Here is a 24,391-nt window from a genome sequence, read left to right as displayed (position 1 = left end):
AATCTGCTCAAATCAAAGAGCTCACACTGCCTTAGATCAATATGTGTGAGAGCTCAGCAAATGCAGAATTTTCAAATTCATTCTTCATCACCATCCATTTCCAGTTCACCAGCAAAAAGAAAATGCACTTGGCTACAAAAATATTAAGGAATGTTATTGAAAACAAAAGGCTATTTTGGTAGAAGAAACTACAAAAATAGTTAAGTTGAGTCATGTTGTAAAGCTTTAATGCAAGAGCATTACAGTACAGATTTTCTTTCCAACCTTAAAGCTTAAATCAACACCAAATTTAAATATCCATCTCTCAAGTGCTTGAAAAAAACGTGCTCAGTAAAAGTCTTTCTTCAATTTAACAAACTGTAATTATGCAGGTGTCAGGCTCTGCGTCTCAGACATCTGTTGACTGCTGTCTCTTGTTCCATTGGCAGCAATTACAGGTGTTGAGATACTCTCATATGACGACTTCGGACAACTCAACACAGCTCCACTTTCATCCTCTCCGGTATCTGAATCCGGTGTTACAGAACTGCTTTCTATCCCCAGGATCTCACTAACTGCTTGAGGCAATTCCTAAAAAGGAGGAAGGGGGGAGAAATAATTAAAAATCACTGTCATTAAATGAAAAAAGTTAAAAACAAAGTTGTCATCTCCCAGTCCTTCCCCCATCCCCAGTAACCAGCCATTCATCTGAATTTAGGTATACTGAAAGCATCTCTCTCAGCACTAGTTCCATTAATGTTACCATTTTCCATATCTGCTTTTTGAAAAGACAGCAAAGGGGACAGGCTTAGGAATCAATTCCTGATTAACAATATAATCTCCATTACAAAAATAAAAGTTTGAACAACTATTATAATTACACTTCACGTTATTGAAACTAGTTTTATTGAGCGAGCCATTAGTTTCTGCCTAATAAGTCTCATATGCTTTCAGTGCAGTGCACCTTCTCACCTCGTTTTTCTTGAACACACTGAACATCAAATTACTTGTACTGAGGTTATCTAGTAAGAGTTAAGAAATCACAACCAAAAGGCACACTCCAGCTTTCCCCCAGTGAACAATATTACTCAAAAACTAATCATTCTTGCTTACAGACTTTTAGAATAGATACAGCACATGCTTTATCATACCTAGGCATTTAGTTATTTTCAAGTCGTACATGTACACTTACAGCTAACTACATACTTTCACTGTCTATAAATGCTCACAGTAGATACATTCAAAATATCTTTACCTTGCAATTCATCATCTGCATAGAAATGGCTTCTGCTTTGCAGAGTATATATTCCACATCAATTTTCATAGACAGTTCATTGATATGCTGAAAATATATTCATAAAGAATAGTAAGTGTGATAAATGGTAAATAAGTTTTATTGTAAAATACACTTAATACAGTATTGCACTGCTAATAACTATCACCTTATAAGCTTGCCCCTTAAGCTATGGAATGCCAAACATACTCTATTTGCTTTGACAAATGGATACTGAAAGATGTAGTACCCAACAGCTGGCTTTCACCAGGATCCAAGATCTGCAAGAGGAATCTATGGTATTTCTAAATGTGACAAACTATCTAGCTCTCCTTGGTATCCCCCAAGCTCACATTTTCAAAGAGCTAACAAATAAGATTATAGAACAAAAAGCAAAAATTAAAAATACTAAGCAGTAGTCTAAGGGGGAGAATCATTTTCCATCTGTTAATGATCTTATCACTAAACACCGTCATCAAATAAACCATTGTGAAAGCATGGAGGATAGACATTCAGTTCACATTTAACCATTCAGAAGACAGTACGCACCTTTTCCTCTCCTCAAACATATGAAATACAAACATATCGCATTAACTCCAAGAAGTTAATTAATATTTAAATAATGCATAAGAATTCAGTACCTTTAATATTTCATTAAAGCCATAGTGCTTGTCCATTATTTGCTGTTTTTCAGATTCTAAGATAGCACAACAAAGGAGAAGATGAAAATTCTGGCAAGGCAATTCTGTCCACATGACCTGTTAAAATATGAAAACCATTTTTTTAAATGCTTACGCTTTTCCTCTGAAAAGAAAAACAGTTCTTGGAAAATAAGTAAGGCCTCAAGCCACGTGGCTTAACTAACAAGAAGCTACTTTTGAAGGCAACTAAGTATTTGTATTATTATTTGAAATTTTTCTTTTGGCCAATAAGTGACAACTGCAAGTCTGAGTCACCAAATACTTATCTAGTTATTTAAGACTTCTGTGTCTACCAGGTTGTCCACTATAACTCTATTAAGCTGCTTGAGCTTGCAGTCTTGTCCACGTGTGTGTTCTGCTCATGTGAAATTCTCCTACTCAAAATTACTAACTACAAAGAAGTAATTAAAACTAACAAATCATTTCTGTGGCTTAGTGTGTCTGCATTAAGTGTGAATTGGTAGAAGTGCATCATGCTCAGCAATCCCTCCAAAAGGTTCTAACATTTATAGATAAGACACTAAAATTGTCCCCAATCCCCTCGCTACAAGAGCCCAAATACATGGACAGGCAGGTGTTACTTTCTGACTGCAGCACAGTGGCTTTTGGTCCCACGGAGGCCACAGGTAATCACTCTTGAGTTCACTGGGACTGAAATGCGCAACCTCAGTATTAAGACCCTACTTTAGCATGTTCATGAGAGCCAAATCTTAAAAAAAAAAGTATTTGAAGAGATTGTGTGTGGTGGGCAGAAACCTGGAGAACAGTTTTGACAACAAAAAAGGAAACTGAAATTGTTTGCATAAATTATTCTGACAAACAGACAAAGGGATAAAATCAATGAATTTATTCTCAGAAAAGGCAGGTAAAAAGCAGGCTCATGAAGATTCAGTCTTACTTCACCAGTAAAAATTTTCTTGCTTCATTCTTGATAGAACACTGCCTTAAAGCACAAGAGCTTCTGCCGGAACTTTTATCACTAGTACATGTAGCCTGTATACAGAATTGCATAAGTCTGAAAGGTACCCAAACCACGTTCACCCAAAATAAAGTGCAATTAATCTTGAATGTTTCCATTAAGATTCAACTCACTCTGTCCTGAATTAAATTTTGTTATCTTTTTCAGGTATCCAATATTCTGTTAAAGCACTCTCTCACTCCAGGAAAAGGGCTGGAATGTAAATAGGCTGATGAACAATAACAATCATATGAAAATGCCTACAGTCTACCCAATACAGTCTGTCTACACACTATCATTGGGTTTTTTCCCATACTTTTTGCTACCATTTTTGATTCACCTTTTGAAGTCTGGAACAGAGCATGCACTTAACCTTATATATGTAAATGCGTAACAGCAGCATCACAAAGTGCTTGGAAAAGGATGACAGAAAAACAGCATTTAAATTAAGAATACAAAAATATACCACCTAAGTGCGGTAACTCATCTCCTTGTATTTCTTTCTGATAAAGCCACGCAAGTAAGGACTCATTTGTTCTAGCGCTACCTCAGCATCCACGAATATATATAACAAATACCAGCATATATGTGAAGTAATTTATCACTAGGTCAATGTGAGCTGTACTAGCATAACACTGGAGGCAAGTGTGAGCTAGCTGTGTAATTTTGTTATAGCATTTTTCTTTTGGGATTCTTCTTCTTCTACCCAGTCTTCCTGCACCATCTTGAGAATGAAGCAGCTCTCTGTGCAAGGAAAGATTAAGAGCTGGCTGGAATTACAAGGTAATTCACACTGGAAGGACAGTAAGAGGGACTGAGCTGCTCTCAATTTTGGGACGTCTAAGCAGTGGCTCAGTATGCTGTCGACCTGGGCTGAGTTTGAGAGAGACTGCTAAAAAGCACTGTAAATAATCCCACCCACAGACAGAGCAGTTTAACTTGCATCCATATTTCTGTAAAAAGGTGTTGCACATAGCATTGCAAATAACTGCAATCACACAATGCGTCTCAGCCACACAAAGTGGAATGCCATCGCTCTAGCACATGCACTGCCTAGCACACCCTGCCACAACATGTAGCAATGAGATAACCACCTGTGTTTTCTACCACAATCTGATTATTATGGCTCTTGCTCAGTAAGTGGGAGGGCTTGGTTTTAGCTTCTACTCCAGCTGATGGGGACTGGTATCTCCCATCTCTAAGCTGAATGTCTAATAACCAGTCTAGTGAAGAATCTTCTTCCTCTTTTTTTTTTTTTCTTTTGAGATAAAACACTGAAGTCATGAAGCCAGTGGGAACAGGGGAAAAACTATCCGATGCTACCTTGGGGGTTCAGGGAACTCAGAGGACAGAAATGGAAGTCCTAAGGAACGCCCTGAAATTCAGAGATTAGACAGAAAAAGCCCAAGAAGTCCTGGAATCTCAGATGGTACCTCCCCTTCTTCCCATTCTACCCTCTGCAAGTGAATACATCACATGGTAACATCGTCTTCAAGTGGGTTCCCTCAGATCATGTGCTATTACAAAACAGCACATGAATTTTGCTCAGACTGAAATACCCTAAAAGCAGTTCATTTCTCTCTACCATTTACAAACAGGAAAATGGTCTCCTGCGCCTATAGCCTGCCCTTGTAAATCCCACATACAAACTCCACTGATAGAAGCTGTGTATCTACAAACAGGAAAAAAAACCTGTTGTAAGGTGAACTTCAACTGTGACAAAGGACACACTAGCTTTCACACAAAAACATCAACATAATACCTTAATTAGTTTGTTTTAAAAAGGAAAACAAGATACACGCTTTCCCACTCCATATCTCCTAGCAAAGAAATTGAACACTTGTAGTAAACATACATTACGATGTGCTAGAAGGAACCTACAAGACTATCATATATCAATAGGTTTCCATCATCCTTCTAAGACAGAAAAAAAATAGTACTTAAGAGTTAGAAATACAGCATGCTGCTTTTCTGCATGCACACATATACACACATTAAGGCAGAGGTGATAAAAACATGCTAGCCTAGGACTATACACTATAAATAAAAATACTGTTGTCATCAATTTAAAAAGAAAAATTAACCTTTAAAAAAATACTGAGAGACAACATAACACTGAAGGGGGGGAAAAAACCAAACAAACCCTGAGATGAATTTTTTTCCCCAAAATCGTTATCATTTTATCCTTCAGAGTAACAGAATTCTTTGGGTTTTGTACATTTTTGTTCCCTTATTTATGAATGTTATTCATAAACTTTTTAGTCCTCTTCAGTTAAAATACCACCTCAATACTCTATGATAGTAAATTCCACCAAATGATGATAAAAAGCTAAAAAAGATTTACTTTAGGCAGTTCTAAATAGTAGTCCTCCTCTTTATGTGACTCCTTTTTCATTAGTGGAAAAAGTGAATAAAAGCATCAACACTATTTTTCATTATAGTACAAATTTTATGCATCTCAGTCCTGTTCTTTTCATTACCCTTCTGTTCCCCAGCACAACTCTATGTGATATTACATCCTAGAAAATACTCCTTCCATTCATCTGAACATTTATTCTCTTGTTTGGGAATTTTCAGTGGATACTGTGCACTTGTTAAATGCATCTTTCATAACAAACCTGCACTGTTGACACATTTCTCAATTTTCTGGGAACAAAGAATTAAAGAATGTTCAACAAAATGTTAGTTTATCTTAATTACCCCATCTGATCCCAAGATCACCTAAATCAAAACAGATCTCATTAACCTGGAATTATCAGAACTTCCACATTTTGATGTTTTACATTGTCTTGGCATCATGAAGCATCAGCAAGAGTAACTGGATCTTCTGGCCTCATCCTCTTTATAGTTTTGGCTAACACAAAAACTAACCTGCCAGTGCTTCATTCCACTTAATCTATAAAGTACTACCAATATCAAGGAACTAAGCAGACACATACACAAATGCTATTTCTTCTAGCATAAGTTGTTTTCCATAAGAAGTTAACCGATATTCTGCACTTACAACTTTAACTTAAGAGCCTCATCTGAAGGATCCTGTCCAAACCTTTTTGAAAGAGCCAGTTTATCCCCACTAGCTCTTATATTTTTTCATTAAGGTACGCTAATACGTCCTCAGCTCATTGCACTGAATCAGTTAAAAAAATCTATTAGAGTATTAGTCACTTTGCAGAACGATCCATGCTTTTTGTTCTAAAGTCCAAAGATTGCTGGAGTTTGTGTGATGAAATATCTTACCTCCCAGAGTCGAAGAATATCTTGAAAGCTAAATTCCCTTTTAAATCTGATAAGAAGCCATCGGAAGCAAAAATATAGGTAGCCTGAGTCTTGAGATTCTAGGAATAAAAATGTTATAATTTATAAACACCAAATTTGGTTAAGACAACAGTGGAATAAAAAAACCCAACATGTTTTACAGGTACACAATCATACCACCGATTTTTAAGATGGTAGTCCCTTTTTAGAACCAACGATATTTGCTGGAGGATGGCGTATTTTTAAAATCAGTAACAAGATGACCCTGTTTTTCAATAGGCATGAAGCAATTATTGAAATCTTTTAGGCGTTATTCATTTACAAGTCCTGTATTCATATAATATTACTGTGGGACTTCGGTTTAATGACTGGTAAGAATAGCAATGCACACACAATGCAGTAAGTTGTTTTAGTTATTGTGCATGAATAATACACCTACCTAAATAACTGCAAAATCCACTGTCTAGTAAACGAAGCAAAGTACTCAGCTGAATTAGTTGTGTCTTCATACCCTGCATCTGTTCTTCAAAATTCTGATGCTGGATGGAATAAAATATTAGCACTGTCATTTTTATTAACTCAATGACAATTTTGAGATTTACAGCTATTTTTAATTTTAAAAAAAGTTTTGTTATTGCAACAGTGGTTCTCATCCTTTAGGTATTTAACATAGGGATATTTAACTGTACTTCTAATGAAACGTCTGCCTTTTACCGAAAGCTTTAACTAAAGCAGTGGAGTGTTTCTTCGATAACACTTTTATATGTAATAAATGATACTGTAAATCAGCATATGCTCTGTACCTCCAAGCAGCACCACTGCACTCAAACTAAAAAGACCACTTTTTTTTATTTTCATACCAGTCACATATTGTTTGGCCACATGCACAATTCATAAAAGCTTCAGTTTGTGTAAAGTCTAAATTGCATTTAACAAATGTCAAAAGGTAAGTAAGTATGACAGGGAGCCACTATCCTGAACAAAATCCTGCTAGAGGACACCTGATTAATACAAATTTGTCTGTGATGGCTCCAAGTTACTTTGAAATTTCTAAGGAGCCGAGTTTGTCTGTATTGCACAGCAATAGTATCAGAAACCCACCATAACCTGTGTCAATCAGAAAAAACACACTGACTTCAAACATAAGATGATTGCTTTAAAAGAATTTTTTTTAAAAATGAAATTTATAAAATTAACCCCAAATGCTATCCATAGCCTATCTGTTTATGCAGGCAAAAAAAGCGCCTTATTTTACCATTTGATCCATATATGATACAAAGCACCAAAAGGCATCTACTTCATTCTCCATAACATACAAGACAGGTGAAAGCAAGTCGCTCATCCCCTGGACATAACCTTGATGGAGAAAAAAGGAAAAAAAAAAGGGGGGCAAATAGTAATTTAGTTAAACAGTAATTCTTCAAGTGTGTTGAATGACTTGAGTGAAACAAATGTTTGCATTCCAAGTTTGTACAGATACTACAACTTTCCTACTCAACCACCAGTAAAGACATTTTTGTATGAATAATAACCAACATCCAGCAGATCGAACAAGATTTAGCAGCAGTTTCTGCGAATCTAAAGAGAACATAAAACAAACGCATTGATTTTGTAGCTAAAATACATGCAAACTGAGCTGACACCAGAATAGATCCTTAGCAAAAAAGCTCACATTTAGAGCTCAGAAGCATATATTGATATTTTTAAGATTAAAAAATGTATACCTAGCACCATCACAAATACAGACTCTACTCTCCTCCTCAACTGTAATTGGTTGCTTTCTTCCACACATTTAATATCTTTTAATGTCTTCCCACCTTTTTGAAGACTTTCTTTTCAAATAGATGTGAAGAAGAGATGTTGAGTTTTAATCTCAGGAAAACATATGGTGCAATAGCTTTTATAAAGAAAATTTCACACTTAACATTTCTTTTTTTCTGGCACTGAATATGTTTTAAGGATTCCTGTATTTAGGGAAGTAGGGACTGTTATGCTTGGATGGTATTTTAAATACACTAAAGCCTAGGACCATCTATGTAACCAAGCACTCAGCAACAAAGACAACTACTACCTAGTTAAACTGCCAGAGGGGATTAACAGCCAAGTATTGCTTGTGAGAAGCATGAAACGCACATGTATCCAGACCTGATTCAAGGAAGTGCCTTTGGGTTTCTGTGCCCAGAAATGGTGAATCAAGTTCATCTGCCCTAAAAAGCACTCACATGCCTTATAAGAAAAGCTTACATTTAACTGGAGAATAAAATGCCCATTTTTAGAGCATATTGTTTTTACAAATAGCTAGAAAATTTAGTTGTACACATAACATTTTCAAAATGTCATACCTTTTTTAATACTTCTTCCAGCTTCCTTATTTGTAATTAACAGCCCAACTAAGAAGAGTAGAGGACAAGGATTTTTAGAGCTCATTTTTCCCCTTCTTCCTGACTCTTCCAACTACCTTACCGCTGATGCTCAAGTCAGCTTATCTACTGCCCTATTGCTGCTGACCTCCCTAAGTAAGGGAGAACATGATTTATGTGTATGTCTGTCATCTGTGGTTGGTTCAACATTACACGACCTTTCTCAGTTAGGATCAAGCTTGGTTGATTCCATTTCTTAACGATGTAATTATAACTGAGTAACTGAAAAGAGGATTGGAGTCAATGACTGTGAAAATATGGAACAGGTGTGAGAAGAAAAACAGATCAAGGAACAGAGAACAGGTAAATAATTAAAAGGTCAGAGAAAAATGTTTTATTCCCCACACATTTAATACTATAGCCAATTAAAAATAAATGCAAAGAAAATTTTGTTCAAGACAGTTTAAAAGTCTCTTAAAGACTAAAACCAATTTCATTAAAGCAGACTTGAGGAATCATTCAGAAAAATGTTGTATTAACAGCTGTTCTGTCCCCTCCCCTATCTGGCAGTTTGTGGCATTACTGAGACCTTTCTACAGCTGCTGTCAAAGGATTAAGAGCAGCATTGTACCAGTGCTTGAGTAGCTTAGCAGCTTTGGACAGATACAATGTCAAATGTACTGTATTTCCATTATTCTTGCTTATTTTATAAAACAGAAGACTTATCCACTGCATACATTTAAGTCATCTAAACAATGTTTTTAATAGAGTGGATGGTGAATGTGCCATAATTTCACTCATATGTCACTGTGTGTTAATGCAGGTTGAAATGTGGAAAAACATGTGGAACAGAACTACATGTTTAAAGTCTCAATCAGTTTTAGTTTTCCCCTTTGTTTTCAGGCCAAAGATCAAGTGTCTCTATAGATGTGACAGAAAGGACAAAAGCTGACAAGTACTACGACTCTGCAGCAGGTTTGCTAGGTATTAAAGATTTGATCCTACTTCTTGTCTTCAAAATCTGGCACAAAGTGGGCTTTTAGAATCCCAACACTTTTCTGAGACAGAACACAAAAAACCCCAAGTACACAACAGCCAAACATCATGCCAGGGGTGGAGGGGGGAAACCAGCTAGAAGTATCTTTTCCCTCCCTCTCTTCCAAGACAATTAACAGAAGCCAAGACTTAGACATCTTGTGATTAAAGCAAAACATTATATGCTCTTCCTTCTGCAACAGATGTATACACTAAAGCTTAATTTTTGACAGTCTGTTAAGTGTACTCAAGAACCAGCTTTTAAAGTATTCATAAGAACACCCGTGTTTACAAACAGCTGGTTCAGCACACTGAGCTTTAATTACAGCAGTGGCAGCTGGTTTATCATTTTTATTGATATATATAGTCTTAAAAATGGGTATCACACTCAAGCTCCAAAGACCCAAACCCACTTAAAACTCTAAAAGCAAACTTGCTTCAATTCTAAGAAAAACCCCACCCAAACAAAAACCACCAAAACACAACAGCAGGGCTATGGTGAAGACAAACTGCCACTTAATTCCCAATCCCACCTCAGCTGATGAATTCAGGTATCTGTGATGAGCATCAGACAGAAGAGAGGAAGAAATAGGATGAGAAACTGAACAAAATTATCTACATTATTAAAATATAAATCTTGACATTTAAAAAAAGCATTGTAATCAAGGCAAGTTCAATTGTATTAACAGGCCTTAACACAAGCAAAGCTGCATATCAGAAACTAAGAAGACTTTTACATTCAGAGGAACACCACTTACCTAAGTCAAAGTCATACATGCAGTAGGTCATCAAAATATCATGAAGTAAAATCAATCCTGGATTATCTTCGCCTTCATAGAATTTATTTGTTCTATCTGTCCTGTTTACATCTTTTTCTAAGAAAACAGTCCAGATTTAAAAACATTTTCAAAAACAAGTTCTACAAAGCCAGCATCAAATTAATTCAAAATGGTTGTAAGCTGCTGATTTTCTCCTCAAACACTGTTGCAAAGCTTTGAAGTGTTTAAGACAACTGCATAACTGAATTTCATTTCAAAATAAAAAATATTTTAAAAGAAAGAAAATCCTTCCTGTCTGCAATAAAAGGATTTGCTTATAAACAGATTTTAAAGCTTTTTGCCTTTTGTTTGTTAATACTTTTTATGGAAAAATTCCTCATTATAATTCAGTGAAGATGTTTTGCACTTACAGGGATTAAAAACAATTTTATGCTTGTTAGCTAAGCAATGCCATTTATGAATACTTATGTGATGCAGCACAAGCCATAGTAGGAAAAAGTTACTGCATGATCAGTTCAAAGACACTGTGATAGTCCAGCACGGCATGTTTGTAAATTCTTAGTAACTAGTTCCTATAACTCCTAGTGAGCTGAAACTGCCTGTTTCATCAGGCAGTTTTCATGCCTCAAACACACCAAGCACACAGCACACTTCAACAATGTGAACTTTGAGACTGATGTATTGAAATAAGCAAAATTTTGAGTGCACTTTAATACAAGGAACAGTTTGTAGTTTTGGATCTACTATACAACATAAACCTAATACTGTCATTTACATTTCAAACACTTAAAAAGGAACATAACTGCTTCAACAAAACCAAAACTTCAGCCTTTTTTGAACTCCAAATATTTTTTTTTCCTGTTAACTAACACACACACACACACACTCTAAAAAAGTAGTTTGCTAATCTACTAAGATTAAACTTCCTCAATCCTTTCAGCATGCTTGTTGAGTAACTGGCTGAAATAAGTTTAGTCCGTGTCTCAGAATAACGCAAAAGTCTTATGCTGTCTCCTGAAATAACAATTTAGTAATACTAAACATTGGTGCCCAAATCTCACTACCAAAGAGAACTGAGGATACAAACTGTTAATAGTCAGAACTTGATGAAATTTTTAAAAGTAGGGTAAAATTATGCAAGTTGGAATGAACACATACAAATCCTTGTAAGAAATTTTAAAATATAAACAGACACATTTTCACATTCTTATTGTATGTCATCATTTGAACGACATTCCCAGTAAAATTACATCATGAAATAACACAAAATAAAGAGCCTTTGTTATTAAGGAAGTTAAAAAATCCAGCCATGCTGTAACACTAATGTGTAAAAGCTCTCAGTAACTCTGGTGAAGAAAGTTTTAGTATTAAGTATATAACAATAAGTTTAGGCACCTCTGAAAACAGCAACATGTTACTTTTTAGTGCCTCTTCATACAGGTTACTCAAAAAGTTACATTTTTTCAACTTCATATTGAATTGTAGAAGTGCATGAATTTGTACAGTTAGGTATGTTTCTAAATCTAAATTTACCTATAAGACTCCGGTAATCTCTTAATCTTGAATTTCGTTTTTCCTGTTCCTCACTGACAGATTTCCACTGCAGTTTCATCCTGAAATACTCATCCCTGAAAAAAAAGAATGTGAAACCAAAACATGCTCAATTATTACATTTCTTCTTTATTTAAGCATTCATTCATTCCATTTGTTCTTTGGCATAGATGGGATAACAAGACCCTGTTTATATAATACTTTTACTTTAGTATAACGATTATTTTTAAGAAAGTCTCACACACTTCTTTGCATTCAACAATCTTTAGCAGCTGTCTTTCAAGTTTCCAAAAAGCTTTCTACATCACTATATGCCTTAAGAAAAAAACAGGTTTAAAATTTATTTTGTAACAAAAAGCCCGCTGTACTCACGTTTTTCTTTTTTGCAGATTTGCTCTCTCTTCTTTAGTGCTATTCCAAGGAAAATACCCCAAAAGAAATTTCCATGCCTCTTTTCTTAAAGTATGGCAGAGACCCTAGGGAACAATGGATATGAAACATTAACAAAAACACTATTTTGATTTTGCCAGGAAACATTCCTATAGTGATACAACACTTCTTAAAGTTACAACTTAAGAGAATTTTTATAAGTAAACTTCTTTTTATATTGTAGACAAATCTTATCTAACTAGGTATCACACATGCAGGAAATGGGAAGAGAATATGATTAATCAGAAAACTGTAGAAACACTGGATTCATCCTTAGAAAATAAAAGAGAAAGTTTTTTCTTCCCATATTTTTGCTTCACTGCTGGAAATAAAAATCCTTACAGGCATCACAGGCTTTAAGAAGCAAAAAATGTATATATTTAAACATCATGCTGCTGTTCAACTGCCAAGCTTCTGGTCTCAACACAAACCAATCCTGAGGACTAGATTTCCATTTAATTTATATTTATAAATTAATATTTGTTTAAAAATATAAGTATTAATAAACAACTATTTTCCTCTGACAAGACAGTATTTTAATCTAACAAGAAAATATTTATTGATTATAGATTTATTATTTTTATCATAATCCTATTCTTATTTATAGATGAAAATTCTTATTGATTACATGCAGATGAATCTTCCAAGCAACCAAAAATACCACTGTCCACTCAAGGACAGTGTCAGAAATCTTTCCAAGTAATGCTCATCCTTTGTAGGTGACAAAAACATACTAGCTGAATCATATCCTACTTTCATCAAAAGAGTTAAAAAACTCCTGCAATATAGTCATGAGAACGAGGCACTTCTGCTATCAGACTCCAGTTTACCAGTCAAAAGCCACCTTGATTCCTCACTGTATTTCTCCATCTACCATTAGACTAAGGCAAGGAGATGGTACATGAAATAGCATCAACCACTGCAAAAACAAGTAGCAACTGGAACTTTTCCAGTAACAGGCAAACAGTTCGAGACGGGCATTTTAAGTTCCCCCTGCCCCTTTAAAGAGGACCTGCACTTAATGTACTGGAAGTTACTGGGATCTTGAGTCATAAATAAAACTGAGCACTCACTCCTCTGGCAATGGACAACAGCAATGACAGGGAAACGGGCTACTGAAGAAAAGGTTGTAGGAATTACCTTGATTGCAGAAGGGTCCTTAATTGGGCACTTCAGGCACATTAAATAACAGTCACAGAAAGTGAAAAGGGCCTCAATGTCACTCTACTCCTTCGCAGTATATTACTTCATACGTATAGGTCTTTAAAAACTGTACTATCAATGTTATCATTCTTACTTCTGCCCAAACTCCAAGAATGCAAGACTGCATGTTTGCAAATATGCATCAACAGGTGCACAAAGAATGCATTAAGGCAGCTTGATTCCCACCCCCCCCAAAAAAAAAAAAAAAGATAAATACTAAAGTAACATTAGTTAGAATAGTTACAGGACATAACTAAAGTTTTCAACATTTTCACCACTAAGACCATATTCACATTCATATTGCAATAACCCTCAGTTCAATAATAAATATCTGCAAAAAGTGTTCAGGACTGCTCTGATGAGGGCCAAATCCAGGTAAACTGCTAGGCAAAGAAGAGAAGCTTTTGTTGGAGAATAATAAGAAAACACCCTCAAGAAGAAAAGAATAAACCCGATATCCTCACACTGAAGCACTGGTGTTTTCCTGAAAGGTACTTTGATTTCTCTTCTTTATCACTTAAGCCTTTGTGTTTAACTCATTCGCTTTAGCCAGCCACCACAACATCTAACTCCTTGTAGAGCACTTTGTATGGTTGCAAGACTGTCGAGATATTTGATTAGAAGAAAATCATGCCTTATGAAGTCTCTCCAACAATACTGACTGGCTTATGTTCAAAATCCTGCATGGAGCATTACAAGTATAATGAAGACATAACCATGGTTTGGGAAGGAAAGAAAAAGGGCCAGAATCAAGCCATAGGTCTTGATGACTTTAGAAAAACAAGTTACCCCTTTGAATATCAATTGCTTTATGTAGTCGACATTTAGAATTCTTCCTTCAGAATCCATATTCTTAGTCCATTCTTCAGCTGACACAGGCTCTCTTCTACTAACTTCAGGCTGCTTTCCTAGATCAATCTAAAACACAAAGATCTTATATGAATCCCACTGAAGTGCTTCAGTAGTTTTAAAGAATTGTGCAAAGAGTACTTAAGCTTGCCAGTTTGTTATATTCAGTGCAACTAAGCTTTCATGTGTGCACAGCCTTAAATCCTTTCACATGTGCACATCCTTAGATCTACACACATTAGAAAGTAGTCTGGACCTAAACAAGCAGATCTGTAGAGCAAGACTCTCTGTGCTGAGGACCTGGGTACATATTAACATTTCAGATTTTGGAGAAGGATGTGTGTGTGTGTGTGTGTGTTTTAAATAACATTCTACCCCCACAAACACCTCTGAACTAGATTCCCATGGACTAAAATCCTCTATGCAACTGGAAATGTATTAGGTATGTGCAACACAGCAAACAAGGACAATATGGAGCTTCACTTCAAAAGCACATTCCTGATACAGACTAGCACATCTGAAGAGAGAACTGAAAAATGACTTGGGTTCAGAGATGTTATGCTCACACAGACTGCACAGGGTGACTGAAAGATCAATTTAAGTACACTGCCTCTTAAAAAAACCCAAGACTATATGTGCTTTCAGAACTCCTAACACGCGAAGTTTCACACTTTGTGGTTAGTCTCAGTTCCCAAATTGCATGTTTAAGCACAGCAGAATTCAGCAGACAGTAACTCCTTACTTTCTAAAAATATTTTGATGGTAACCACCAAGTGAATTTGTGTTTCAACTCTTTAGCAATCTAAGGCATTTGCCAGATTAAGACATATAGTTCAGTGTTATTTTTAATATGTAGCATTCATTATACTTTTTCTCATTGATAAGTTAACTGATTAAGCACTAGGCAGCAAGTTCTTAGAATGATATAGTTCATACAGCTACTGCTAAGTTGTCAACACTATTTTGAACTCAAGGAAAAATATAACATTCAAAACAGTTTAACACTCTAAAAACATGTGAACTGCTTAAATAGTAAGTCACAAGCATTTAAAAATAAACCTTTTCCACCTGTCTGTAAAAGCCCACACAAAGTGATTCATGATCCAATTACAAGTTCATTCTAGCTTTGGTTCAGTCATACATAAATCTGTATATTTATACTCCCTAGACATTAATCATCCCATTGAATACTTTGTTTTAATCTTAGCCCTCTTAAAACAAACTGAAATGTTAAAGTGATTAGCCAACAAAGTTGGTTATTAACCTGCATGCCCCAGTTTTACTTAACATAGCTCTATGATCACAGAGGAAACACTAAACATGAAGTGGGTCAGTTTTCAGGGTAGTGAGTCTAAGATAACAATAATCCTCATTTCAGTAATGACAAACTTTCTTTCAAAGCAAAACTCATACTTGCAGGCATAAAAATGACATATTCTGGAAGTAGTTGATAATGATCTTACTCTTAATGAGCTCACTCTTACACTGGTAGGGCAGCATACACCACAACTGCCAAGCATAAACCCACCAAGCTTCAAGTCCTACCATTCTTTTAAAAGTGTGCATAAAAAAAAACCAATGCATCTGTATCATATTCATTTACACACTCACTCGTGTAATGACTTCAAATCCTGGTTCTTCCTGCTGATTTATCTTTAGCCCTGGAATAGCATCATTGAGAAAGTCTGCCATTTCTGATGGTGGTCGCCTCTGACTTGAGGGGTCACTTAAACGGAAGCTGTCAAAAATATAGTTTGTGACTTTGGAAAATCTTCCCATTGTTACTGTGTACGGATCTTTCTTCAATTTCTGTGTTGTAACAAGGAAAACAAGTAAAATACAAAAAGCCTCAGATTATTTGGAATCTTGTACTCAAAGAAAGCAAAACAACAGGAACAGTACTGTTGGTCTGAAAGTTATTGAAGTTTTATATATCAGTAGTTTCATAGAGTACATTCATTACATGATTAAAAAAAGATATCTTAAGATAATACTACTGACTGATTTGAAAGATTGGTGTGCTCAGTAAACCTGACCTATATATAAAACTGGAAGAGATTTACTATTTACTTTCCAGTGATTAAAGCCACAAAACATCTTCCTGATAGCTAGCTTCGCTACCTTCATAGAGCGGGCACACCTTGAATCATCACGTACTCTGCTAGGAATCTAACGCAAAACTTGTTTTGACAACTAAGTCCAGAAACTAACATAATTATCTGATGAAGATTGTCTTTAAACAAATCAGTGGGTCAAAACTCCGACCTCATTCAAATTACTAGAAATTTTGCTGACTTTCACAAACCTCACCAAATGATAAAAATGTTAAGCAGTTTTAACAAAAAAGTGCCTATTTTAGCCAATATTGTGCTCTTTGCTGCTCTATTTCCAGCATCCCTTCAAAACTGTCAGAAAATATCAAGAAAAAGAATATTTCATCAATAAAAATTTAGAAGATTCTAATTAATGTGTTTTGGTAACTCCTAAATTTTTTTCCTTCTTCCCCTTTCTAAAACTATCTGACTCAAATGTATAGAATCACAAACAACACTAACTTGAATAGGCCTGTAATAGTTGCACAGGGAAGTTAAATTATTAGAACATAGAAACAACTTATAAGTAAGTGTACTTACTACAGTAAGCATTTGTTTTAGGATACAGTCAATGCTTCAGGGAATATGTGTGTGACATGGTAGGATTTTTTTTTTAATAAATGTCTTCAGAATAAAAAAATTCAAAGGTAATACATACTTGTAATAAGCCATATGATGGTTCATCAAAGAGATTTTCAAAAGACTGAGACAGAGACTTGTTCTGAGAATTCACAAGAAGAATCCGTTTATCCTGTGGAGATCTGCAATAAAAATTTAAAAAAAGGTTTCTGTAAGAACCAACAGGTTTTCCTGAAAATGTTTTTAGAACATTTACTGTTTTTTGAAGTCACAGTTCAGGTTTTGTGGAAAGAAAGCAGGTTTGAGGCAAGTTTTCTATATTTGATAATGTACAAAGAGAAAAAAAAAAAAAGACGTGACAGAAAAGGAAATTTAGTGAGACACAGTCAGCCTCAACACACGTATGCTGAAACTCTTTTAACATAACAGAGCATGTGAAAAGAGCCCATGTCACCATATACACTTAAGGAATTCTTTCTACCAATTAGCAAATCTTAAAGCACCCTGTAAAACATCACATAAAGGAATACAAACTGCTTTTCAATGTACGAAAGCACATCAACAAATTTCTAACCAACAGTATTACAACAGCTACTGTCAGAATAATTGTAAGATTCATACTGATAGCGCTATAAAACACCGCAGCCATTGTACTGTGGAACAGAACCATCTCAGTACAGCTCTGTAAATTGTTTCTGTGTAGACTCCAAAAGCTAAAATAACACAAACTCGATTTGGCCTAACTCACTGTATTTCTACACTCTTGTTCTTCAATATAACATTTGCTTCTCTGACAGGCTTGCACAGGCAGATGAAAACGATAACAACAAAGACAGTGGAACCGTGCTGCTCCTAGGATTTAAACTGTTCTTTTGCTCTCGCCCTCCACCCAACATCCCATCTTCTCCCCTCCTCTGGCACAGACACCCCATCAGTTAATTCACCAGCTCCTGAATCACCAATTTACAGCTTAACATGCGACAGAAGAGAGAACAGCTCGGAAGCCAGGTTGACATTTAAACCTCGGAGTTGGTAGCCAGGCAGAGAAAAGCCAAGCACTTTGCCATCTGACTCTAATCCATCACACACATTTATAAAACACCTCGCTATTGCTCTCTCCCAAAGTTTAAATCCACTATTTCTAGTCTTTGAAAGAAAAATTACTTTTATTTTTATTAGTACCTGCATCATCTACCATGTTATTAAAGTCAAAGATAAGAACTTTAATAAGCCTTATCTCTCTCCCATTCCAACAGGATAGGACACTGTTAACACCGACGGATATGAAATGCAACAAGAGATCTCATTTTGAGACAGCCAGACACCACAATCATAGTTCTGAGGCAGCAACAGTTAATGAAGCTCAACTGGCTTTTGCTAAAAAGCACCACAGGGGCAAAGGCTGAGTCATGTATCATGTTTTCCTCAACTAAAAGAACAAAAACTTTGTACCGTATCTCCATTCTAATTAAACATTCTCTCTGGACAGCCAGTTGGGTATCAACAGCTATTTGGGTAATGTTCAAAACAAATTTGTGAGCAAGACACTTTATTAAACACTTACTCATAATACTGCAAGTCAGAAAGTGTCATCCATGCATGCAGTGTTTTCTCAATATTAGACTGGTGTCGCAAAACTAGGAAGCACTTAATCTTTAAAGCAACAAATTACAAATATTTTGTTCAAGTTTAGTCACTTCACACACTGATTTCAGCAATGACGTGACATTTTACAAGGAACCTTGAATACCATGTTCAGTTTTGGGCCCCTCACTACAAGAAGGATATTGAGGTGCTGGAGCATGTCCAAAGAAAGGCAACGAAGCTGGTGAAGGGTCTAGAGCACAAGTCTTACGAAGAGTGGCTGAGGGAACTGGGGCGGTTTAGCCTGGAGAAAAGGAGGCTGCTGAGGGGAGACCTTATCGCTCTCTACAACTACCTGAAAGGAGGTTGTAGCCAGGTGGGGGTTGGTCTCTTCTCCAAGGAAGAAGTGATAGGACAAGAGGAAACGGCCTCAAGTTGTGCCAGGGGAGGTTTACATTGGATATTAGGAAAAATGTCTTCATGGAAAGGGTTGTCAAGCACTGGAACAGGCTGCCCAGGGAAGTGACCAGGAAGTCACCATCCCTGGAGGTATTTAAAAGATGTGTAGATGTGGTGCTTTGGGACATGGTTTAGTGGTGGACTTGGCAGTGTTAGGTTAACAGTTGGACTTGATGGTCTTAAAGGTCTTTTCCAACCTAACCCATTCTATGATTCTATGAATGGTGTTAGAGAAGGGCAAAAACTTTTCAGGTTTTTTTTTTTTTCTTCCTCTTATTAGAACAGAGGAAGAAAACACCTATGACACAAAGATATTTTAGAGAAAAGCTAAACTTTCTGCCTTAACATCAATATCCCATAAACTAGAGTTTGGGAGAACAAATAACTGTGCTGCAAAGTATTTGCTTATGGCATCCAGAAAGCTGAGTAAACATCTTTTCCTAAAAGAGGTTGTGAGCTTAGATACATCATGTACTACAGCATAAATAACCATTAGGAAACAACAGAAACATACAGAGACTGAAGTCTTCCATTTCCACAATTCATGTGGCATACTTGTTCTTTTTTGCTTTCCTTGGAAAAAAAAAAAAAAATCATCATAATTCATGACTAGACCACAGAAAATAATTTGGTGCCAGAAGCAGAACTTAACTGGAAGAGAAGACTTGAAGTAAGGAAACTAAAACTCTAAGTTTCTACTCAGCTCAATGCTTAACTTTGTTCAAATCTGATTTCCACAGCAGCCTCAGCTTTTTACTTTGAAGTTCCCAAAGTATCTGCTGTTGTATTTGTCAATGCTTAGAACTGTTTGAGGTGGCAACACTAAGCAGCTCAGCAAATCCTGAACACTTGAAGTTTACCTGTTTTACCTTAGCAGGGAACTCCATCTGATAAGCATTCCTGGACACCTGCCAACTCAGACTGCACAAACCCTACGCCACTGCCTTCTTTTAAAATTAGACACATGAGGACACAACTGCCTCTCTTCATACAGTTTCTTCCCCATCTGACAGCTACTGTTTTGCACTGTCCCAAGAGGAACGTCCACATCACCTGGCAAGAGGCTACAAAGAACAAGAACTAAGAATCCACCCAGTTAAATAAAGAAAGAATTGTAAGCGCCCTCTCACTCACCACAGACTACTTGAAAGAGAGTGTTTGAAACAGCAACTAAAATCACTACCTGTTTCATTTTCATTCAGTGACACATCAATAAACATTTGTTTTACATAGCAATGTGGAGTATAATTTTTTTACAGCACATGACTCAAAACTGGAAATAATGCCTGTTAGTAAAAAAACTGTCTAACATAATGTACAGTAACCAACTGACAACCAAACGCTGGGCAGAACCTAGATGTCTGACTTAGAGGAGCTTAGGTGTCCAACTTCATAAAATGGTTTAAGGTACTCTGGTATGATAGTTTAGATTCCTGTTTTTTAAAAAAAACTTTCAACCACGAAATCAAGATACAAAAACCTTCCTGAATATGAAAAGACAAAATAACTTGTTACATAGGAGTATCTTGCTGCAAATATTTTATGCCTTTGAGAAAAAAATATTTAATATAAAATAAGCTCAGTCCAGATGTCTCAACATTAAATAAATGGAACTCCACAAAAATTAATGCAAGTATAACTACAGATCTGTACTTGCAGTACTGCATTTTAATTATCAACTCTTCTGTTGCTTATTGTTTTTTATGTATATGTATGTATATACACATGCATATATATTCAAATAAGCTCTTTAAATAGTGGCAATTAAAAAACCCAGCAGCATGAACTCATTGGTTTTAAACTGCTTTTGTTAAAGCCTCAAATGGACTAACTGGAAAGAAGGCAAAAGGGCAAATCTTCAACTAAAATTTTAAAGTTTCTAGTTGATAGTTAATCACAAGAGCAAAGTTTTGATTAAGTCAACGCAAACCAGTTTGCTACTCTGTCAAATGCACTCACTAGGCCTACTTAAAACTTGGTCCTGTTCATTAAATACATGTTAGAATTAGTTAGAAAATCTGAAATATATCGCCACAGTACGCAGGCAATAGATCACATAGATAGGGTATCAAGCTTTCAGCGACTCACCACACAATACAGGTGTTTCTCCAGTCTTTGCTACATAAGTTGCCTCAAAAACCTGCCCTAGCTTGCCACCAACTAGTCAGAAAATATCCACAAATAAGTAAACACAGCAGTATGCTCAAACAGGAACAACTTCCTTGGGGGAAAGGGGAGCGAGGCATGGGGATGGGAGGATAACAATATTCCACTGCACCTGCAGAAGTAGTGAAATTAGGAAATGAAATGAAAGGAGGTTCAAGGAAGAACTCAAAGGGAACCTAGAGGAAGACACTTAGAAATTAAGATGAAGTTTTGATCCAGGATTTCCTAATCTACAGTTGTACAGAGAATATTCCTCCTTACACCTTTATCTTGGCTCCCAAATAGCCTCTCCTTGGGTCGTCTTGAATTTTCCCATCAAAAAGCTCTGTACAATGCTACAGCCAGTACCATTTCACCAGCTGGTCACAATGACCGTGCAACCTTCTCCAAGCAGTTGACAACTTCTGATTATCATAGACTCCAACACCACTTCTTGACACTGCCAAAGCCTTTCACAAATCAGTTCAATGAATATACAACTCTCCTGTCCTATCAGCTTGCTCTCCAGCCTAACAGCATTACTTGGTGAAAGCCTTCTGTACTCGAAGGCAACTCTGACCTGGTTGATGCTACCAATATGAGAAGAGCCCTCTATAAGGATTCCCACAGCCATTTCACTATCCATCTTCAAATCTGTCATCAGAATATTATGTTACAAGTGATTACAAAACAGTTTTGAAAACAGAATATGTTACACTGATGTTACACCTGTTACAGGCATACCTGTTACACTTCATTGTTTCTTCACACTCTACCTACTCTTATTTACCTTGTTGCCTTCTTAAATTATACTTAGGCCTACATAGTGAGAGCAGAATATTTTATTTTATTCTGCATTTATGCTATGCCCATCAAAAAGGCTTTTATCCAAGTGAAAAACTTGGAGGTAATATAATATAAATACGCAACAAAAGCCAAGTATTTAACACCGTGATAGGGTCTAACTATGTTTACATTCAGAAAATTGATTTGAAGAGTAAAGATCAAGTGTGAAACATTCACCACAGCAAGAAATTACAGGGGAACAGAATTCTGCAGAAAAAACATTCATATACAAATTGATTTAGTTGACAGTACTATAAGTTACCTGACACACTGATGTCAGTGCTCATAGGTATTTCACAAAAAGTAGATAATCTCAAATTTTAACACAAATTATCCCATTTAATAAAAGTGGTTCATGAAGAACGATTTAACTCTACGCCAAGTGTTCATGAGAAGCTTCTGTACACACTAGAGGGAGCTACTGAGGTATCATGGAGCTACTAACACCTCAACAGATTGTAAACAAATTCATAAATTGATCCAACAATTTTAAAAGTTCAACCTATATTCCAAACCCATACATGAAATTACAGTTTCAGTCAGCTTGAAAATTAATTCTACCAATAAAAAGGGAAGAGAAAATACATCAGGAAGTGTTAATCTGAAATTCATTACAGAATTAAAAAAGTAAACCAATAATCCATATTTTAAATCAGAACTAAGAGTTGTCTGATACTTACTCATGCAGCACAACATGCTTTTCAAGGCATTTAATCAATAGTTTGCTATCTCCATGATGGAAGTGAAGAGCTGGAAGCTTCACATCATCCTTCAGACAGAACACCAAATAAGACCATCCCATGCCTTCTTTGTTTTGTTTGATTGATTTCAGATCTGTCAAACTGAACAGGAATGACCACTTGCTTTCTCCATTTGCATGAGTTGTAGCATCTTAAAAACAAAATTACCACATGATTTTAGTTTCACTTTCAGTGTTAGCAATTACAAATGCATCATATCCGTAACTGTTCCTAAAAAACAAACTCAAAACCAAAACGCAAAACCCAGCATTTGTTCTGATAATAAAATGTGTACCATAAGTACTGTAACTGCTATTCCTGGATTCCTATTTGTGCCTCCTCATCTTCTACAGACTTCCAAAATAATGAGCAAGTTCATCAGAGTGCTCCCCTAAAGCTGCACTTACAGTTTTTAAAAGTGATCCAGCAGTTAAACGTACAACTGCTGTATCAAATTCCAGCAGCAAGCTGAATCCCACCAGCATCTCCACCACTACTTACACAAACTAAACATGACATACATTACAATGCTGTATGCTATACATTGCACACAGTATTAGCCATGTGTTGTAACATTTCTACCAAAGTAAGGGAGAAGGAATTGAAAATCTCCCTGCCCACCCCCTTCTCCCATACTGTGCAAGCATGTATAGACTCTGCATAAGACAGTATACATCCAAAGAGAATGGATTAAATTTTACTCTACCAGAGGACACAAAATTGCCAGAATGGCTGGAGCGAATGTGGCACACCCCCTGGCCTGCCTCCATCAAATTATAGCAACTGGAAATAAGCAAGAAGAGGCAAAAAGCATAATCCAAGTCAGTGGTGCTCACTGACACTCACTTTGGATGAAGAGGTACTCTGACGCCTGAAGATGAAAAAAATCAATACAAACCAGTGATGTAATAAACCATCCTATGCCTGACAGAGATGTTGGCTTTAGCTTTATGTCGTGCTAGCACCAAAAGCTCCTCTGAAGCACAGTATTCTAGGAGCAAGGACCGTGCTTTACCCAAAAACATTCATAACCTTAAGTCTAAACCCTGCACTCATACGTGACATAGATAATATTTAAAAACATCACAGGTATGGTGAAGCAAGCACAAGGGTCCACAGTTATACGCTGAGAAATAATACAGGGAAAACAAGTATTGTAAAGAAAAATACTACAGGACAATAGGAGAAAAAAGATTACTTGAGAATCATTGTCCTTCCCCCTCTCCCCCCCCCCCCTTTTTTTTTTTTTTTTACAACATATCTACTGCAACACTATAACAAAAATGATGTAGCTATAAAATTATCTTGCCAAAGTAAAAAAGACCATATAAACAAGACCCATGTACCACATAACTATATTCCATCTCCCCCTGCTGTTGCAGTATGGAAAGGCATTTGAGCAGTAAACAATTTTTTTTTTATTTTCCTTTCTAACATGATAGCTAGTTCAAATTCCATTTGTTTGAAAGAATGCAAGAGTCCAATGCAGATAAAACTGGTTATCATCTAATAATGATCGTCGCGGCAAGAAGTTATATTTAACATTTATTTTCAACACAATTCTCCAGCAACT

The 24,391-nt window shown here is 36.1% G+C and overlaps 1 protein-coding gene across 2 annotated transcripts in view; it reads right to left on the bottom strand.

The window, feature by feature from the left end:
- Positions 1 to 200: 200 nt before the first annotated feature.
- TBC1D15 (TBC1 domain family member 15) overlaps positions 201 to 24,391 on the bottom strand; it is a 36,793-nt gene continuing 12,602 nt past the window's right edge. For both annotated transcript variants that reach the window (XM_075746900.1, XM_075746911.1), the window contains exons 5-17: positions 22,759 to 22,969; positions 17,124 to 17,226; positions 15,984 to 16,181; positions 14,313 to 14,441; positions 12,264 to 12,367; positions 11,874 to 11,968; positions 10,320 to 10,436; positions 7,422 to 7,522; positions 6,606 to 6,705; positions 6,149 to 6,246; positions 1,894 to 2,010; positions 1,235 to 1,321; positions 201 to 570 (exon numbers count right to left, since the gene is read on the bottom strand). In XM_075746900.1, the coding sequence (XP_075603015.1) occupies positions 364 to 570; positions 1,235 to 1,321; positions 1,894 to 2,010; positions 6,149 to 6,246; positions 6,606 to 6,705; positions 7,422 to 7,522; positions 10,320 to 10,436; positions 11,874 to 11,968; positions 12,264 to 12,367; positions 14,313 to 14,441; positions 15,984 to 16,181; positions 17,124 to 17,226; positions 22,759 to 22,969 (1,667 nt within the window). In that variant the 3' untranslated portion in view covers positions 201 to 363. The remainder of the gene's footprint in view (positions 571 to 1,234; positions 1,322 to 1,893; positions 2,011 to 6,148; positions 6,247 to 6,605; positions 6,706 to 7,421; positions 7,523 to 10,319; positions 10,437 to 11,873; positions 11,969 to 12,263; positions 12,368 to 14,312; positions 14,442 to 15,983; positions 16,182 to 17,123; positions 17,227 to 22,758; positions 22,970 to 24,391) is intronic.

Source organism: Balearica regulorum, chromosome 1, assembly GCF_011004875.1.
Source record: "Balearica regulorum gibbericeps isolate bBalReg1 chromosome 1, bBalReg1.pri, whole genome shotgun sequence".
NCBI classification, from domain to species: Eukaryota; Metazoa; Chordata; class Aves; order Gruiformes; family Gruidae; genus Balearica; species Balearica regulorum.
Note: the sequence above shows the minus strand (reverse complement) of the source record. Positions and strands in the feature narration are given on the sequence as shown.